Source organism: Porites lutea, chromosome 3 (genome assembly GCF_958299795.1).
Source record: "Porites lutea chromosome 3, jaPorLute2.1, whole genome shotgun sequence".
Lineage (NCBI taxonomy): Eukaryota > Metazoa > Cnidaria > Anthozoa > Scleractinia > Poritidae > Porites > Porites lutea.
Window position 1 is genome coordinate 44,506,485 of NC_133203.1, and position 19,175 is coordinate 44,525,659.

Below are 19,175 nucleotides of genomic sequence, written 5' to 3' on the forward strand. Positions count from 1 at the left end.
GAAAACGAAGGTGTGGCTGACTAATTCTCAGTTTGAATTACGAGAAGAATCTTTTAATTCTTTTAAAAAATCTATCGAGTGGTTTTTAAAATTTTGCTGAAGTAAAATAGGTAGTGGCGTGATTTCGATGCTATGACAACTATGATGTCATTGCAACCCTGATCATGACAAATTTTCGTTCACTGTGGTGGCAGTTTTTCCTAATAAAAGGTTAAAAGGTTAAAGGCATGTTTATAGTGGAAGGTACACTAGTTTAGCTTTTCCAGCTAATTTACAGGCACTCCACTCAAATATTAGAAACAAATAATTCAAATACAACATAACAAGGTTAAAAACCCCAACTGGCAGAAGGCAACCAGTTGGTTATTAACAAGCGTGGCCGAGAATTTGAACTCGGGACGACCGAGCACAAATCCAGCAAGTGGCCAATGCTGGACTCGAACCCGGGACCGCCGGATTGCGAGTCCAACGTGCTGACCACTCGGCCATGCTGCCTCCCTCCCTAATGTTTGTTTATGGCGACGTAGTTTGTGCTCAAACCTGGAAAACTGTATCGAGCCAACTTCATACGCCAGTAGTAGCCTATGTTGTTGCAATATGGCCCTCGTTTCTTTTCGAATCTTTTGTAAAAACTTGGGACACTTGCGAGAATTTTTTGGGCAAATGGTTTACCGCCCCCCCTGGCAAAAAATTTCCCGTACGCCTATGTATATTCGTTTTACACCTTGGTCTTTCCTCTCTATACATGCAGAAGAAGAATTGCAGGTCGGCTGTTTAGAAAGAATGGCGTCGTTTGAATGTGGCAAAGAAAGCGTCTGTCCAAGTTATTGGTTGTACATGTATCTTGATGACATGCTGTGACACAAATGAAAATTGGAGGTTAGTTAAGATGCTTTTGTGACCAGGGTTACAGACATAACATTGCAATAAGGCTTTAGACTTATTTATTGTACAGTCATAATTATTTAGAATTAAGATACATACATAATCTTTCATACATGCATTTTCCTTTAAGTCACACTACCACTCCCTGCATCAAAATCACAAGAATTTTATTCCCTGTATTGATAAATTCCTTACAAAAGAAGTGCAGTAAGAAGCACTTTAAACTACTTTGTGGCTACAAGCCTGTTTTGTTATTTAAATAAAAACTCTAAAACCTGCCTCAGTCACACTCTTTTTAAAAAGAGAAAAATGCAGTGGTGTTCTCCAATACATTTGCATGAAAAATATCAAAACGGAATTCAAGTGCACCTTGTTTTGTTTTTTAGTGTAACATCCTGATAATTTGCTCTTTGGCAACATTGGCTCTTCAAGTGTTTTCTGCTGCTTATCTATTGACTTTCAATTCTAAAGCTCTTATTTTGATCTCCTTTGCAGCTCATGGATGGTCATTTATCGTTTTTAAGGACAGCTTGTCGACTGTGTGGAAAAGTCCTTTCAAGGAAGTCTGATTTCGCTGACAAAAGTTTATTTAAAAATGAGTTATTGAACCAGTTTCAAATAAACATTGAGGAAGACTTGGAAGAAATTCATCCCAATAGCATCTGCGCTGGATACAAACGATCACTTTATCGAATTCGTGGCAATACAGATGTGCATGCCAAAGTGTCAACCTCAAAATGACCTTATTTGTGGACAAGTCACTCTGAAGGAAACTGTCCATGTAATAAGAAAGCCAGAGGGCGTCCTCCAAAAAGTGTTCAAGAAAAGGTTGTGACGAAAGATAACGAAAGTGACACTGAGAGTGGTGAGGAAATTGAAACAGAAGAAGAGAAGAATTCTTGCCAAGAATTCAGTGCACTAATTGAAAACATTCCATTGTTGGACAGAGAGTTGACCCTTGCATGTACCACGGAACTTTCTGACCAGTTTAATCTCATTTTTCTGGACAGAGAGAACCTTGAAACATCCATTCGTTGTTTGAACAGTCAAGATAAAATTAATCTGACTTCAAAAATTTTCCAGCTAGAAAAAGAAAATATCAAAAAAGATATTTCACGCTGTAGTCAAACCTACAAAAGTCTGCCTGTGTTCTTGAAAGTTACACCTCATACATGGGTTCACGCCAGAAATTCCATTCTTGCTTCTGCAGTTAATGCACTTGCAAATGAAAAAACTCAACCTTTTCAGAAAGCTGTCAGTGTTGATCAACTTTATTCCCTAGTGCAGCCATCTTTCATTAGCCCCTCGATGTTTGCATCAAATTTACTTGCATACTCAGTCACTCGTAGCAAGCTTGTCCTAAATATCTATGGGAAGTTGCATCCTGCTGGTGGTATCACAACTGCCAGAACGTGGCTGAACAATTTGACCATGGATGCCCCTCAAGTTCCTGGTGGTGATATTCTTGCTGCTATTGACAATGATCAAGTACTTATCAAAAAATCGACTGTCCCAAAGGATAACCAAGCACAGATTAGTGTTCTAACCAGTGTTTGTGTGGCTCCAGTCCATCCAGAGGGAACTTTGCAGTGGGACCAAAGTCTTTCTCCAGGGTAAGTAAAAGTGTACATGGTCACTCCAAGTCTGCTACATGTACTTATTATTTCTGTAATATTTTGTTTTTAATTTGCTTTAATATTTTACACTTAAATGCAGAAAAGCGGCAAGCTGTAACAGCTGCACTGATAACTAAGGCAAGGAACTTAAAGAATGACCTGGGTTGCCACTGGTCGGGAAATGGTTAGGGAAAAGAAAAATTCACAAAATTTACATGTAACATGGTCCTTACTCTTTAGGGGATGCAGTTTTCTGGTAATAACAGTTTTGTGTTAAAGCTAAGCGAGAGAGAGGGAGTGTACTTTCCACTGATATGTACAACTACCTACATTATTTAGAAGTTGTAGAAATAAAAATAGTAATGTATTTCCTAAAAACCAGTAATGATTGTTCAGGGTGTAAGCTCAAATGATATTTTTTTGTACCAGGAAATGTCTTGAAAGGTTACATGTACAATGTAGCATTACGAATACTTCTTGTCACAGCAACATGTTCAATGTATACAATTTATATTTGTTTCAGTTCATGGTCTAAAAGAAGTGAACTTTGGAAGAAAAGTGAAGAGGATAAGGTAAAGCTTTTGGACATGTGCTCTGCTTCAGAGGACAACAAGGGATTGATTCGCCACGAGGTAAAGGCTTTCAGATGAGCAAACTTATGTAAGATACTTTTGATTCCTACCTTAGAGACGGTCGATCATTTTTGCTTTCTGTATTGGCTAGCAAGCTACCTCAAACACAAAGAAGTTTTTGTTTTAGCTATCTGTAGAGCATGTAGCCAGTTTACTGGAAAACAGATTTTGTGGTCTCAAATCACAAGAAATCTACATTTTAATGTCTCATGAGAAGTGTGACTGGTTTTCTAACATGCACTGATTTTGAAGGAATTTATTTATAAGCTGTCTATCATAAACAAATGCCTTAACACACATGTACACACAATCATTAGTAATTTATTGGTGTTGGATTTAACTTAACTAATTAAAAGTAATTTGAATTTAATTTGCTGTTGCATTACCGTGCTTATTGTTTCGTTTAAATACCTTGCTCATGCCTCTTTCTCCACCAACTGCAACACATTGTAATAATTTTTGATATTGCTTAAATATTGATAAGACTCTTCTATTTTCTTATGACTTCAGAACAAAAAGATGATCCATGAACTTCTTCATGATTTGCTAATGGAGCAAATTAAGTTAAAGGTGAATGGAAAGATGACATTGACCTGCGTGTAGATGAATTAAAAGCGAATGAAAGAAGACGTCTTTGCGCTGTTTGCCAAACAACAATGGAACGTGTGAGAAGGAACAATAGTTCCTACATCAGAGCAGGGCAGTTGTCATTTGCACCTTTGTTCCATAGAAGTAGCTCATCAAAATATGCATTGATAGATCTACACGACAGGTGAGTGGAATTAAATTGTTTGAATTTGAGGCCCATGTCGATCCGTTTGGCTTTGCAGCCAAAATTTATGGGTTGCACTGCAAAAATATAACATGGATCTTCAAGGCCACATGGGTGAAAAGGGGTCTTGAGATAAACTGTCAAATGTTGTCCAAAAATTTTGTATTGTTAAGTGTGACAAACAAAACCAAAAAATTTGAGCATAGCCTTGAAATCGAAAAAAGGCATAAGCCAGCCACGATTAACTATTAGCCCATTTTACTTGTACATTGTAGCAGTACACACATTTTGTAACTAATAGTAATAAACTTTTACATGTAAAATTTTGTAGATTTACATTTATTGGATAATCAAAAGGTCCTGATAATCGATGTCCGGATAAACGAGGTTCGGCTATATTTCTGTTTTTTGTTAACTTGTGTACTAATGGTGAGCAATCTGACTGTCAGGTGGTAGGTGTATTGGGTGTGACAAGTCTTGCATTGATGCCTTGGTTCGATGTAGTCTTGGGCATGGTTCCTGATTACATGCACGGCTGCTTATTGGGAGTCACCAAAACCCTCCTTTACAAATGGTTCTCAGCAACTAACCACAAGAAACCATACTTCATTGGAGGACAGGTACTGCAACGAGACCATCTTTCACCCTTCATTTTGGTGCTGATTTGCAGCTTTTTCTATGTTTGGATTGTTATCTTCCTTTCTGGAGGCTCCTCATATACATTTGCACAATATAGAGTTGATAGAGTTGTACATGTATGATTTTGATTCTGTCTTTTTTATCAATGCAAATTATTTTGCCAAGTACATTTCTTTAATTGGGTATTTACTTTAAAGATTAATTTCTGAAAATTATTGCATTGGCTATATGCCTTCAAAGCTTTGACATTCCTTTTGGAACATCTGAGTTTTAAATTACCGGTACTTAGTCCAAGAGTAACTTTGTAATAAAAACTTTCTCACAGATTAAACATGTCAACAAGCGGATACTGAAGATGAAACCTCCAGACTTTCTTACCTGCCTGCCACGAGACATAGAGAAGCATTTCAAAAATTTGAAAGGTGTGTTCATCCTCTGTAATTATAGGTTGTTTTTATTTTAAATTGAGACTTTTGGGACTAATTATGTATACTCATTTTTGTTGCAGCATCTGAGTTACAGTCATGGCTTCTGTATTATTCACTTCCATGTTTAGTTGGTTATCTTCCTGACAAGTACCTTATCCATTTTGCACATTTGGCAGAGGGCGTCTTTAATTTATTCTTCTTGGTGATGCCATAACACCCTCACAGCTTGGTAGGGCGCGTGACCTCCTACAGGCTTTCTACAAAGATTTTCAAGCTTTGTATGGTAAGGAAAAGGTTTATTTTCTCTTTTCAACTGCCAAATATAAGGAAATAAGTGAATTTAATAAGTGCCCCTAAGCTCTGAAAACCGATTCAGAACAAAAGTAGAATATAATTATAGTTCAAGTGTTTAAGTATAATGTAGGTGAAGGAAAAAGAAGCAGTCTCTTTTTGTGTCTCATACAAGTGTTTGAATGAGCAACATGCATGTGGGATCATGTATATGAATAAACGTTGCAATAGGAACACTAGAAGTGAAATAATAATAATAATAATAAAGGTGGAATAATATTAATATTTGAAATGGATAGTGTCCTGCTTTCCATGTGCAATGTCATAAGAAAAAAATATAGGTTATTAATATGTTATAATCCAGTTTAGTATCAACAGAAGTCATTACAGTATTACAATTTCTATAACTGTAGATGACAATGCATCGGGAAAACATAATACATGTTTTCTTTCTGTGCATAGCAGAGGCCATGTAACTCAAAAATATGTACTGTGTTTATTACCTGCTGTTATTTTGAATGATGACACGAATCACATTTTTATCTCTAAAGGAGATGGCAGTTGTGGTCTAAATGTTCACAACACTGGAGCTCATTTAGTGGAATATGTTGAAGGATGGGGACCTCTGTGGGCATGGTCCACATTTGGCTTTGAGGATATGAACGGGACTATTATGGATTTGACACATGGCACAGGAAATGTTTGTAGACAGGTACCAATAAGAACAATCCTATATTTATCTCTAACAAAGACAAGAAAAGGTGTGCAGTTGCAGTTATTTCTCACAAAAAATCAATGTTAGATTTGAAAAATGTCATTACTGGCATAAACATCCTAATTAGCATCACGACAGGCCGCACATATAGTGTTCTACCCGAAAGCAATAGTATTGGCTATTACTCTGCTGTCCCTTGCCCATTCTATTGCTACTCATATCCACCCTCCTGAGCACCTTGAAAAAGACAGAAGCTGATCATCTTTCTACAATAATTGCTATGTCATAATGCTTAACTTTTTTTAGGTGATTTGGATGCTTCATGCACAGAGTAAATTAAGGTGTGAAGTAGACCTGTTAGAAGATGATGCTATCAAGGAGTTTGTTAAAAGAATGCTGAAAACCAAAAGAGAGTAAGTGATTTTCATCAGCATGATTAAATTATTGATAATCTTCCTGTACTGTTTTATTCATTTAGTTTTGTTTTTTGTTTAAGGGTGAAAAATCTAAAGGAAGCAAAGAATTGCCACATTGCAGGGGGAGCCAAAAAACTGACCGGGATATCACCAGAGTTAATGGCAAAGATAAACTTGGAAGTCAAAGGCGAGGCATTGATGAAAGTGCTGAGAATTGTCAAGAGTGGCAAAGTGTTTTACTCCAAGGAGTATACCAGAATGGTTGATAGCAATGCCCATGTTGTGTTGTTCCAATCTGGCAAAGTGGGAGAAATAGAGTTCTTTGTTTGGGATAGGCAGACTGGAATCACGGTGGCAGTCTTCAGCGAAATTCAGCCTGATCTTGAAAAGCCATTCTTTTTTTGTGAAGCTGGTCATCACACATTAAGAATGAAACAAGAAAGGTATTATTTCACTTGACATGTGTGTATTATAAGGTTTAGATTAGTTACCTTAAACATGAAAGTTTCCTTAGTTGCATGGTTAACTGCTATAGAGAGGAGAGGGTGCAGGGGGGGGAGTTTTTTCTCTCGCCACCCTTTCCCTGCCCCCTATAACTTGACTCAACTCAACTCCAAGACTTTCTTGGAATTCAATATGCAGTTACACAAGCAAAAACACTCAGGTACCCAGGTACTTTGTGCTTTATGTGGCCGTTTTATGGGGCTATATAGCTATTCCTTCAATCTTTAGTAAAAGTCAAAATCAGCCTCTGATTTCAACTTCAAAAAAAGCAATCTAATTCAAGACTTTCTGACATACCATGTGTGTTGTGTGCAATTTTGCTTTTAGGTTGGATTTTCAAATTCAGAGGATTGAAGCCATAAAGGAAAAGGTTTTGTTCCTTGAAGGGAATCAAGACAGCCCATGTCTTGTGCGTTTGCCTAATTTCCGTGGAGTATGTGGATAAACAACGTTCATTTCAGACTGGAAATGCACTTCATATTTTTAAAAACGAGACTTCTCATTTCAGACAACATTTTGCACTGCAAGTGTACTGGACATGTAACAGCTTTAAATATTTATTGCTGTAATATGCTGTAATAATGTAATTTAGATAAGTTAAATTGTTATCTTAATTTAAATACTGCACTATTGGATGAAAACCTGTGAAAATGCTGTGAAAAATATGTGAAATACCCTGTGACAAGAAAACACCCTGTGAAAAACCCTGTGAATTTTGCACAGCCTAAATTTTGAGAAAATTTCAAAATTTAGGACCCTGTGAAAAAACCTGTGACTAAAATAAGCCTGTGAAAAACCGTGTGAAAAAACCTGTGATCAAAGTTTAAGAAAATTGCCTACAAAACACCTCTGAAAATCCTGTGAAAAAACCTATGAAAAAATTTTGAGAAAATTGCCTAAGAAACACCTCTGAAAAACCATATGAAAATACCTGTGAACAAAAAATGGTTGAAATCAATAACAGCAATTTGCAAAGATGCACTGAAAATCCCTGTGAATAATGAAGGAATGAACCATATGTGTGCTTTTATAAATTGTTTTACACATATATATGTCTATAAATAAAACACATTTATAATTAAGTAAAATAAAAAGCTGGATGATTTGATGCAAGACATTTGTTTTGCTACTCAGAGTTTCATGCTGCCAAAAGTAACTGTTGCAACCAAACATTGAGATAGAAAATAAAGAACAATGGCATTAGGGTTTACCTTGAATGTGGTTTTGCCAAAATTTTTAATTTACGTTCTTATATTACAGTTTTACAAAACGAAGCAGTTTGTGGTATTTAGGAATATTCAGGTAATTTCAATGCAATGTGCATTTTTCTTATGTTTTTCTGTTTGGTGTTTACACAAATTTCTGTACAGTGTTCCTACCCCCTTATGCTCCCATGTGATTATCAAGTCCCTATGACACAGTCATGTGTAACAAGAATAATTATGCTTTTGGTTTCTTGGGAAAGCGGCAAGTGCAACAATCAATATAATTTCCAGGCAAAAATTGTATTCAGATAAGAACCCTTTCACTTGTCACTTAAAAAGACTTTTTCTCAGCTAAGAAGGACTTTACAGAAAACCAATGCTGGCCATATATCTGCTGCATGCTAATAGCGCAACTTAATGACATATGTGATATCTTCCACTTCCACAAAATGATGTTTAAGTTTGAGCATTTTTGGACCTAAATGTTGAAACCTAGTTGAGAAAGTGTTGAAAGAAATCTAAATGTTGTTAAATTTCATTTGACATTGTGTCAACATCTTTGTGCTCAAGGATGTTTGTGTTAAAGCATGACGAGTTATCTCTGTTCTCACCATTTGGTTTAATGCTGGATCATGTTAAACAAGTATAATTATTGTTCTAAATGAGAAAGGCACATGAAATATTTCTCATTTATTATTTACCAGGATAATTAAATGAACACCATGACATTGCAAAGGTGACCACATGTTGAAACCAGCACTGAATTTAACATAGTGGTAAATGCTTATCTTGCAAGCATCAAGTTATGGATGCTTGTGGTTGGTTGCTAAGCACGAATGAAGCATAAGATCAGAGTTGCTTGATGTGATAGCCAAGCTAGAGCAATTCAGGTCTAAAACTAAGTCACTGACAAGGTATATTGTAAAATTTTCTTGGTTGTTCGCACAATATGCAACAGCATATATCACATCAGCAGCCATGTGCATTCAAATAATTATGTAGTAGGCTGTGTCATAAAAATCAGCCTTGCATTGGATGTGAGCCCATGACCCTTGGCGATGTGTTTTTGTTAGTTCATAAATAAATAAACTTGTCAGTGATGAATAAATGAAAGTGATAATTTGAAAATCATATATTTTAACTAAATGAGCATTTGCTGTAAAGGAAACCTGCTTTGAAGTTGTGAACATAACTGCAATGATCTTTTACTAAATGGCCAGTAAGGGGAGATGGACTGACTTGTGTGACACTTTTTTTGGAAATAGAACATGTTTACCTAATACTTGTTCTACCATCGTAACAAGCGACACCATGACCATGTCAGTCTGAGAGGGGAAATGGATTTCAGACAGATTCCTGCCCAGAACAAAATTGAATAAAGCAAATGATCAAGGGAAAAATTTGGCTTCAAGTAGTAGTATACTTTTTGCAAGGGAGGTCAATCATATTCGGTGATAAATGATGTACTAGTTCGTATTTTTGGTCATTGAAAGGATAGTTTTGGTCAAGCTGTTAAAAAAAAGGTCAAACCTAGAGCTAGTTAAAATAATGGAGCCGTGAAATGTTGTTAATTATATATCTGTTTATTGTTCATTCAAAGTATTTGTCTATTTCTGATTGGCTAAAATCTCCCAGATAATTCTCCATGACCAGCTACTGTTGACCAGTTTAGGAAGACATAATGCTAATATCAGTACAGTTTCCCATATTGTACTGATAATCAAGTAAAAGGGAGAGCAGGAGCACAGTAGTTCAACTGCTTTGGTGGAGATTCAGTCTTAAGTGTTATGAAGAAAAAATAACTTCAGTTGTACAGCCCCAGTAACTCAAACTCTGAAGGGAAACGAAAAACTGTTTGAGTTAGTAAGGAATTTGAGTTATCAGGGTAAATTTCATTGAAATTTAGAAAGCTAAGGGAAGGGAAATTTAGTTTGAGTTACTGGGGAATTCGAGTTATCTGAGGTTTTACTGTAAACTACTGCCTAAAGCAAGTAGGAATCAAGGATGACAACTGATATTTGAAGAATATCTGCCATCAAAACTAAACATCCACTGCCAAAGAACATGCAAATACATGTATTATGAACATTGAGGCAGCAACTTACATAAGTTTTTAACTTGGAAATAATTTTGATTGAATAATAATTGTTTTAAAAACAGTCATTATGCAGCTATCAAGGGGGCTCGATCCACATAATTCTTCGCAAAATAGTGACTCCAAACTGAATGCAAATAGAATATGTAAAACTCAATATAACTTTCACTCTTAGCTTCGAGAACCAAATTAAAGGTGCTAAGAAAAAATGAGACAGGAAAGGACTTTTTTTTCATCATATTCAATTTATCAAAGTGAGGTTGTGCATTTCTAAATGAAATTCATGTCAAAAAAGAAAGGAGAGTTTTTGATCACAACTTAAAGAATCACAACTTAAAGAATCAAATAACTTAAAAGAAGGAAGTATCTTAGTCAGAGAAAAACAAAACTTAAGCTTACTGTAAAAGTTCAAATTTATATGCTTATCTGTTTTCCCTAATTCAAGTGGCTAAATCTCCAGCCCGCTGTAAGAGTAAGTTCATTCACTGGATGACCCTATCATAAGCAGCATCTTCAAGCGAGTCTGTCCACCCTAATTGAAGAACTGGTAAAGAATGGCGAGAATTTATTAGATTTAAATGTGTGTTAAATTTGTACAGGAAAAGGGAAAAGCTTTCAGATATGGAATTAATAAAGCGGCATCCGCTCAAGATTCGTTCATGCATTAAAGCTTAAATCAAAGAAAGCAAGAAAAATTGTGTTGTGTAATTAAAATGACCAAAAATACAGCCGTAAGTACTCACCTTAAAGAACTTTTTTTCTTCCATTCGGCATATCATTGAGCTTCTGCTTCTGTATGACAACAGGTAACAATATCATAAACGGAGACTGACTTCACTTGTGAACTCAACTCTTTTGTTCCGACCTCCGTTTGGATCTCATGCTTGTCCCTCACATATTTTTCTTTAATTTAACCGCTCAAACAAAAAGAATATGCACAAAGACGATCTAGATCGATCCGAACGTTCAGAAACCAAGATGGCCGCACTCGGACGAGAAAGACTGGATCCTAGCACCCGTGTTTTGGCGGTTTTGGCGCGAATTTCTGAACGCGGCTTCCAAACTCTCTTCTTTCGTTCAATCACAACAAAGATAGAGATGACGTGTAAAAGCTGAAAAGACAAAAACAAGACTTTATTTTTCCCTACATCGATTTGTAATCATAGCCTTTTCTTCGATGAAGTTTCATTTTTAAAATAATCAAAGACTGGCTGAAAAGGTAAGTGCTATCCTTCCTTTAATTTTGATAAATGGGTTTTTTGTAGAAACATGTTGATACTGGTGAGTTTTAGAATGGAACTACATATACACATAGCTGTATAGCCTCTTCTCTGCTTCTTCTTCTTCTTTTTTTTTTTTTACTATAAACAGGTCCTACGTTCATTTGAAGTTGAGCTATTAAGCTAGTGAATTGTATTAAACAACAACTGTGCAGCAAAGTTCTTGTAATGAACACTTTCAGTTTGTATATGGTCCATAATAAAGGATTGATAAAACAAGCCTTTTTGTGTATTTAACTGTCGTACATGTTGTTTGGAGTATCTGATCTGGATTCTGGATTCCAGGTACTGGATTTCAGTCCTTGCGCTGTATTTTCGGGATTGTAAGGCCACGGATTCCAGATTCCCTTACAAGGGGCGAGTTTTTAATAACTCAATGATTTACTAAAATAATTCATTGTTTTGGATGCACGCCCTCATGGTATTAAAACTTAATCCTTAAACACCTTTTTATCTAACAGTAACAGTACAGTATTTCTTCCAGTTTAGGACTTTTCTTTTCTGTTTTAGCTTGTAACAAGCACACCTCTCATCTGTTCTTTATTTCAGATTTTTATATCAAATTGTTGTGAAACTAAATAGCTACTTCTCTTTATCACCTACCTGACTATGAAAACTACTTAACTAATGAAGTTAACTACTTTTTTATAAACAGTAACAAAGACTTCTGTAAAAATGCCTGTGTCTTGATGGCCAAGCTGAATCAAGCACTCAGTATATAGCATTCATGCATATTATGCCAGTTCATCTGACAAAAAGTTTGTGGTTTTTTGAAGACTACTAATGTGAGTATCTCTACATTTTTTTTAAGTTAAGAAGACCATCATCAATCAGGATCCAATTTATTTTGTGTAGTTTTATATGAGATATTAGCTAATAAAATAATTAGACATATTTACGCTGTATTAGCTAGGAAAATAATAAGATATATTTACCTGTGTTCTTGTTTCTTTATGAGTTGTTGTGGAAGGCATTTGAATGCTATCAGAGACGGCAAACATTGCTAGCTGTTGCTGGTATCAAATGGTTTTTTGTCTGGTGCTTCATAAATAGGATGCAACAGTTACGTATCAAGTTTCCAATATTGTTAACTATTAACTCTCCATGGTAAAGAAGAGAAGAGAGAAAAGAGACAATAAATTATTAAGGGATGAAACCTAAATAAGGGTAATTTTATTTTGAGACATAATTCCCTTGTTACTCAACAAAATCGGCTAGTATCCCACACCCCCATTGATTAAAGGTTAAATTATCCGCTGTTGATTGTATTGTTTGTTTTGACGCCCATTTTTCTGCTTAGAATTGTGTTGTTTTTAGAGGCTACTTTTCGTCCATGCTGTGACTACACTTGACTTGACCAGAAGCAAATTTGTCATAAACATGTGCTTTGTCAGGATGATTCTATTGTTCTCGTCACAGTCACTTTTGTTTTGATTTGACAACTTGATGTGTGTCAGAAGTAGAAAAACAGACCATACCACACGGAATGCGCGAGATACATTTTAACACTCATGTAGTAAATTCTATTGTTTTAAACCAATTTGTCACTGATGAAAAGAAAAAATGTCCAATAATACTGTGACAAGGATCACTAATAGCAATCTCTTGGTAAAAATATGCTATGATATAATAATAATTTCTGTTCTCTTATATCTGGACAGCATTTGAGGAAAATACCTGAAAAATATAATTGGACTCACAAGTAATAAAATTTTAAAACAACATTTCAATATTACCACGAACAGGAGATTGATTCATATAATGTCAAGTGTCCGTGAGATTACAGTCAAAGGCTGCTGGTCGCCAGATCAAGTTTCCATGCGCATTTCAAAGGGTGAGACTGGTCAAGTCAACTGGAGTCATATATATATCGTACAAATACCCGGCTACAGTTGAGTTTCATCCTTTGTCTCTTTCCTCTTCTTGTGGCCGTTAAATTGAAATCCCAGACAAGCAAACATTTGATACCGGCAATGTTAACCATCTCCTGATCGGATTCGAATCCCTTATAATTTAAAATGACATATATATATATGTACAAACACAGGAACACAGGTAAATAAATCTTATTTTATTAGCTAATACAGCTTAAATGCATGCGTTCAGGTTCCCTGTGACTTGGGGACAGAAATCAGACTTCAACATTAATTTTTTGTTTGGGGAGTGGAGGGGAGATCTCTGGCAACATGCAGCTGCCAGGTAAACTCCTCCCATTTCAGAGGGTTTTCCACAGGTTCTGACCCTGTGAAAAATGCCCTGTTCACAGGTTTTGACATTTTATACCCGATGAAAAACACTGTAAAAGTTCACAGGTTTTTCACAGGGTCTTTCACAGGTTTTTAACAGGGTAAAAATTCACAGGGTTTTTCACAGGGTTTTGCATGGGTTCTGACCCTGTGAAAAATGCCCTTTTCACAGGTTTTGACATTTTCTACCATGTGAAAAACACTGTGAAAGTTCACAGGTTTTTAACAGGTTTTTCACAGGGTCTTTCACAGGTTTTTTCACAGGGTAAAAATTCACAGGGTTTTTCACAGGGTTTTGCATGGGTTCTGACCCTGTGAAAACTGCCCTTTTCACAGGGTCTCAACAGTTTCACACCCTGTGAAAAAGGTGTGAAAAACATGTGAGAAAACATGTGAAATTGAACAGTTCACATGTTTTTTCACAGTTTAATTCACAGGTTTTTCACAGCATTTTCACATGTTTTTATCCAATAGTGCTGGTTGGAGGTTTGTGAACAGCATTCGCCACATGTCAGCATTACCAGATTAGGTAACATTGGGTTGAATATAAAAATGTAAGTATGGAAGTATACATTACCAGTATGTTCTGCATTATAAGTTTAGAATTGTTTCAGTGCAATCACTTAACAAAATTAAAATGTGAAAAAATAAGAAAAGACTACGAAATCTTCTACAATTTTTAAAGTCTTTCTGATTTTTAAACATCCTAATTTGCATAAGTTAGAATTCCTAGGAATTCCCAGGAATTCCAAGCCCAGTTGGCCTGAATTTTTCTATTCCCAGAAATTCTCAACAATTCTTAGCTTCTAAAATTGTAAAACTTAGAATTCCTAGGAATTCCTAGGAATTCCAAGCCTAGAGTGAGACCTAATTTGCCATTCCCAAAAATTCTCAAGAATTCCAAGCTTATTTGATGAAGGCTCATTTGCATAGTTGGGAATTTTTGGGAATTTCTAGGAATTCTCAAGAATTCCTAGGAATTCCCAGAAAGCTGGGAATTCATTTCGCAAGGGTGGTTGCTCTTGACTGGCTCCGAATTGTCAGAAATCTTGGAAATTTGAGCAAGGTTTGTTTACCTTTTTTACTTGCATGTGTGTACATATATATCTGTTAGCAGGCACCAGATAAAAAAAATGTCATCTATGTAATCTGGTAGCTGCTAACAGGGGAAGTAGACATGTGGACGTGTCTTTTCATGCCGGATGATAATATTATTTTAACTCTTGTAGGCTGGGACATGACATTTATCTTGTAACTAAAAAATATTAATTTTATAATCTTAGTTCCTGTTTGCTGGACTTTTCATACACATGTTGCAGATGAAATTGTAGCAAATGATGGGACCATCTACATGTATTAGGGACACCTTTCTGTTGTAGAATCACTGTGGCATTTACTTTCAGATATTTTACATAAATATTGAAATGTTTATAACAATATCACTATAGGTGAGAAACTGGTTCTTCACCATCGTTGGTTTACAAAACCCAAAAGAGGAAGCCATAGAGTCTAGAAGAAAGTATGACTTTGGAGATGAAGTGCTTGCATGGAGGATAAAGCTTCAAAAAGAAAGGCAAGTTTCTGTACTATTTCAAGTGCACCTCTTTGACCTTTATTGCAGTGTATGATATACCCTCCAAATTTAGACCTAACAATTTTTGCTAACATGATACACGGTAACTGCTATTGCTTTGTATGAGAATAAAGTTGAAGTCATTACCTCAGCTCACAGACTTTTGTCATCTAATTCCCAACTTTCCAAAGTTTGTTTTATAGTAGAAACCATAATTATTATTATGGTATGGCAAATTTCCCTGTAATGTATGTTGGCCAAATCCTTCCCTGATTTCCTTCCCTGGTGATTATTGTATTTTTAATGGTTTACTACAGGTATCTGGAGGGGAACTGTTCAGAGAAGCTAATTTCCTTGGATGGCCTTGAATTGGATAAGGATCTCCCAAACTATGAAGAAATTTTGCAGAATAACCGGAGAAGACTGCTCAGTGAACATTTCATTGATGGCAAGAAGTGAACAGAGGTGGAGGTACAAAGACTTTATGTAACTGTTCAAGAAAGGGCTGTAGCTGAAGATATAAAGAATGCCACCAAGGATGAAATTCTGAAACGCATTGGAGGTAAACTACAGCAGATTTTTGATGAAGAGGTAAGAGGACCTCTGTCTAGCAAGCTGGAATATTTTAAGGCCCACCCAAGTAAAGCCAAAAAGGATGCACTGCTTGTATTGTACAATGACATAATTGAAGAGCTTCAGCACCTTGAAGCAGTTGACGAACAGTGTATTGTGGAAGATGATGAAGATGGAGAGGTTGACTGATGATAATATTGTATATTATGAAGTTGTAAAAATTGTGCTGATCCATAAAACATCCATACCTCCTCCACGGAAGGGATTTTTTAAAATAAGAACCCAAGCCCCTATAGAAATTCAAATTTAACTTCATACATTGTGTGGTTCCTGAAAATGTCCACACCCATCACAAGGATGGTCACTGAAAATTCCGAGGGGGAGGGGGGTCTCAAAAGTCAAATTTTTGAAGAGAAAGTATGAAGCAAAACTGGAAATTCCAGGTAGGGTAGGAGGGTCCGAACCATAAAACCATCCTTGGGGGTATGGCTATTTTCTGGACCCACACATTCCTATAGTTTAATGGTCTTTGAGGCCCCCAGGAATTTTCAATCCCTTCTGTGGTGGGAATATGGATATTTTCAGTATCTTTTCATTGAGTAGTAAAACAAAATTGTGCTGCTTTTGTCAGATTTTGTGTGGGGTATCGACTCTATTACACACTTAAATGAAATTTTGCAAACTGCTGGCAGGACTGTTAGCAGGATCACAGTGGGTTTTTTTCTGTGTATGTATATTCTAGATTTTTATCTCAATAATTTATCCATTTCTTTTAAAATGTTTCACTTTGTTAAATTTCGTGTATGCATGCACATACTGTACCAAGGAATGTTTCCCTGCCATTGAGTTGCAATAGAAGGCTGCATGAACAGTGATAAATATAATGTGGCCTAGATTTTAACCCAAGCTAAAAGTCACATCGGTAGTAATTTAAATGGATTTTTCCTCGAGTTCAGTGTAAGGTTCTCCTGATTACAAATACAAAAATTTATAGGAATGCACGGAGGAGGGGTGATGGTATAACTGGGGGTGCGTGTCAAACCGAAAACCACAAGACTTATTTTACAACTTTTTAACAAAGAGCCCAGAGCAGTTGGTTATGACAGGAATGTTCCTACTTATCCAAATAGGTACCTAGCTACTCGCTGAAAAGATATTCTTTTAACTTTCAGCGGTTTGTTTCAAAACTTTCAATAACCATTTACATGTACATCACTTTTATATGTGAGATTCCACCCCTCCTCCTTTTATGCAGTTATTGGTATACTACAACAGCCATAAGTAATTTAATAGACTATTTGCTTTTAATCAATGATTGTTCAATTGCTACAGTAGTTTTTCAAAAAAAAGTCAATTCAATTTAACAGAAACAATAGCACATACTGAGTTGCCTTGTAGAGCTATGTATTTTGACGGTTCATATAGCTTCAATAAACATTAACAAAACATAACTTTCTGATTGTTTTGGGAAATGCCCAAAAGTTACCAGGAACAATAACAATTTAATTAGCTGACGAGGGTCATTGATTGATCATCCATACAGTATCTGCTATCACTCTTCCTCTCCAGCAACAAAGATCTCTACGCTCTCGTCAGAAATAAATGATGTTTTACTCTGTTTCTGGACGGTGGGTACGTCATTTTTCTCTTTGTCGGTGAGTTGCGGCATCGGTTTATTCAACAATAATTCCTTAACAGGAGTTGGTATCACAGCGTCAGGACTATCACCATAGTGCAACCTCTTTCTAGAAGGAGGGACGCGAGTCTCACCTCTCGTTGATGAATGCCCTAGAACGTCAGCCAAACGATGATCAATATTGATATGTTCAGGAGTGTCTTCGAGCGGTTCGATTTCAGGGCGATCAGGGTCTGTCGCAGTCTCCGGGGCATCGTATCTGTGCTCGGCTCGGGTGGGCTTAAGTATTCCTTTATTATATGTTTCTAAAAGGCCCAGAGAACCGCCGACAAAACGCTGTCCCTTGTGATCGATTACAATAATTACTTCAGCCTTTGTCATGGTGTGAAGAGCGTGACCCTTCTGAAATAAAGTCGCCTTGCGCCGGTATAGCGCGGAAGACCTCGCTTGGGAGCTGCTTATGTAGGCCATTTTCTCTTTCCCCCTTCACGGTGTATTTCTTTTTAATTCGGCCTTTTGCGAAGTTCCACTGCGAATATAAAGTAAGTAGTTTTAATGTTTTAATACAATTGCCATTGCTCGAGTAACACCGACATTTTCCTCCGAGTGCTTGAGAAACGGGGAAAGAATCTTCTCTTGGCCAACGTGTGAAAACCATGGTAACGGTTGATTGACGTCCACCAAAAGGCAGGTTTGAACCGAAGAAAAAACCCCTTGAGGGCGCGTGTTAGTGGTAATCGCTGTAAATAAAAGTTGTGTCTTTTCAATCTTATTTAATATTTCATACTTGTCGTACCATATCTTTTGACTTGAATACCTTTGGTACTCTCGCGCGCAAGATATATTTTCCAGCCACATATACTTTTTTGGCATTTTGTAGCCCAAATTGCTCGAATTCCTTCGTTGTTTTTTGTGAATATCATGAAAGACAACCCCTCTTAGAGCAAAAACTCTCGGCTATGCTTATCTTTGAGTTAAAGAAATCGCTGAAAGGTGGCAGACTATTTGGAAGGAACCAAGAAAAATAGAAGGACTGTAATAACATCACTGCAGCTCGCGTTCAGGAGGCGTGACAGGAATTTCACGCTTTTACCATCCATTAATAGGACAATTGCACGATGACGATATTTGACTACAACTACCAGAATTCATTTCGTTGTTGCTTTGTTATTTAAATTTGTCAATCCCGCTGAGGATTAAGAACAATAGCCTTAATTTGCACAAGAAAACAACAAACTCAAGGATTCTGGTAGTTGTAGTAAAATGACGTCATCGTGCAATTGTCCTATTATTAAATCAAATCGCTAAGCATGCTCGCTTCACCACAGACTAAAACGGTTAAACCTCCCGATAAAGGCCAGGCATTTCTGACAGGTCGTCTTTTTTGCGTCGGCGTAGCGTTAAATTTCGATTCGTTTGGCAGAAACTGTGTTACAACATTCCCCTGGCTGGGCTACTTCAAAAGCATCTTGCTTAGGTGATTTATCCGCAAAATAACAAAAATTGGTCGTGTGTTTGCGCAAGATGTACCTAATGGTGTGAAAGCGTGCGTTTTATACAAACGACGACTTGTCAGTGTCGGCAAACGCGTACGCAAGTTAACATCTATTGTCTAATGACCAATCAAACGCCTGCGTTGCTGGTACAACGCGCTCCGTGAACGCAAGCT

General features: G+C 36.6%; 2 protein-coding genes and 1 long non-coding RNA gene across 4 annotated transcripts in view; all 3 read left to right on the top strand.

Annotated features, from left to right (window-relative positions):
• Positions 1–4,244, top strand: part of LOC140931227 (uncharacterized) — a 5,000-nt gene extending 756 nt beyond the window's left edge. Inside the window, exons 2-5 of one of the 2 annotated variants that reach the window (XM_073380994.1) lie at positions 752–879; positions 1,381–2,498; positions 3,025–3,133; positions 3,644–4,244. In XM_073380994.1, the coding sequence (XP_073237095.1) occupies positions 2,194–2,498; positions 3,025–3,133; positions 3,644–3,736 (507 nt within the window). In that variant the 5' untranslated portion in view covers positions 752–879; positions 1,381–2,193 and the 3' untranslated portion in view covers positions 3,737–4,244. The remainder of the gene's footprint in view (positions 1–751; positions 880–1,380; positions 2,499–3,024; positions 3,134–3,643) is intronic. The other variant, XM_073380995.1, reaches the window with a different exon arrangement.
• On the top strand, positions 3,998–7,762 carry LOC140932379 (uncharacterized). The gene is given in 9 exon segments (XM_073381992.1): positions 3,998–4,019; positions 4,263–4,525; positions 4,870–4,966; positions 5,053–5,156; positions 5,159–5,255; positions 5,815–5,975; positions 6,285–6,391; positions 6,475–6,837; positions 7,226–7,762. Coding segments are annotated over 9 exon segments (1,332 nt in total). The 3' UTR covers positions 7,344–7,762.
• A 6,975-nt stretch (positions 7,763–14,737) lies between these two features.
• LOC140931228 (uncharacterized) lies at positions 14,738–17,488 on the top strand. The gene is made up of 2 exons (XR_012164937.1): positions 14,738–14,790; positions 15,173–17,488. It is a non-coding gene; the product is annotated as an uncharacterized lncRNA (long non-coding RNA).
• The last annotated feature ends 1,687 nt before the right edge of the window (positions 17,489–19,175 follow it).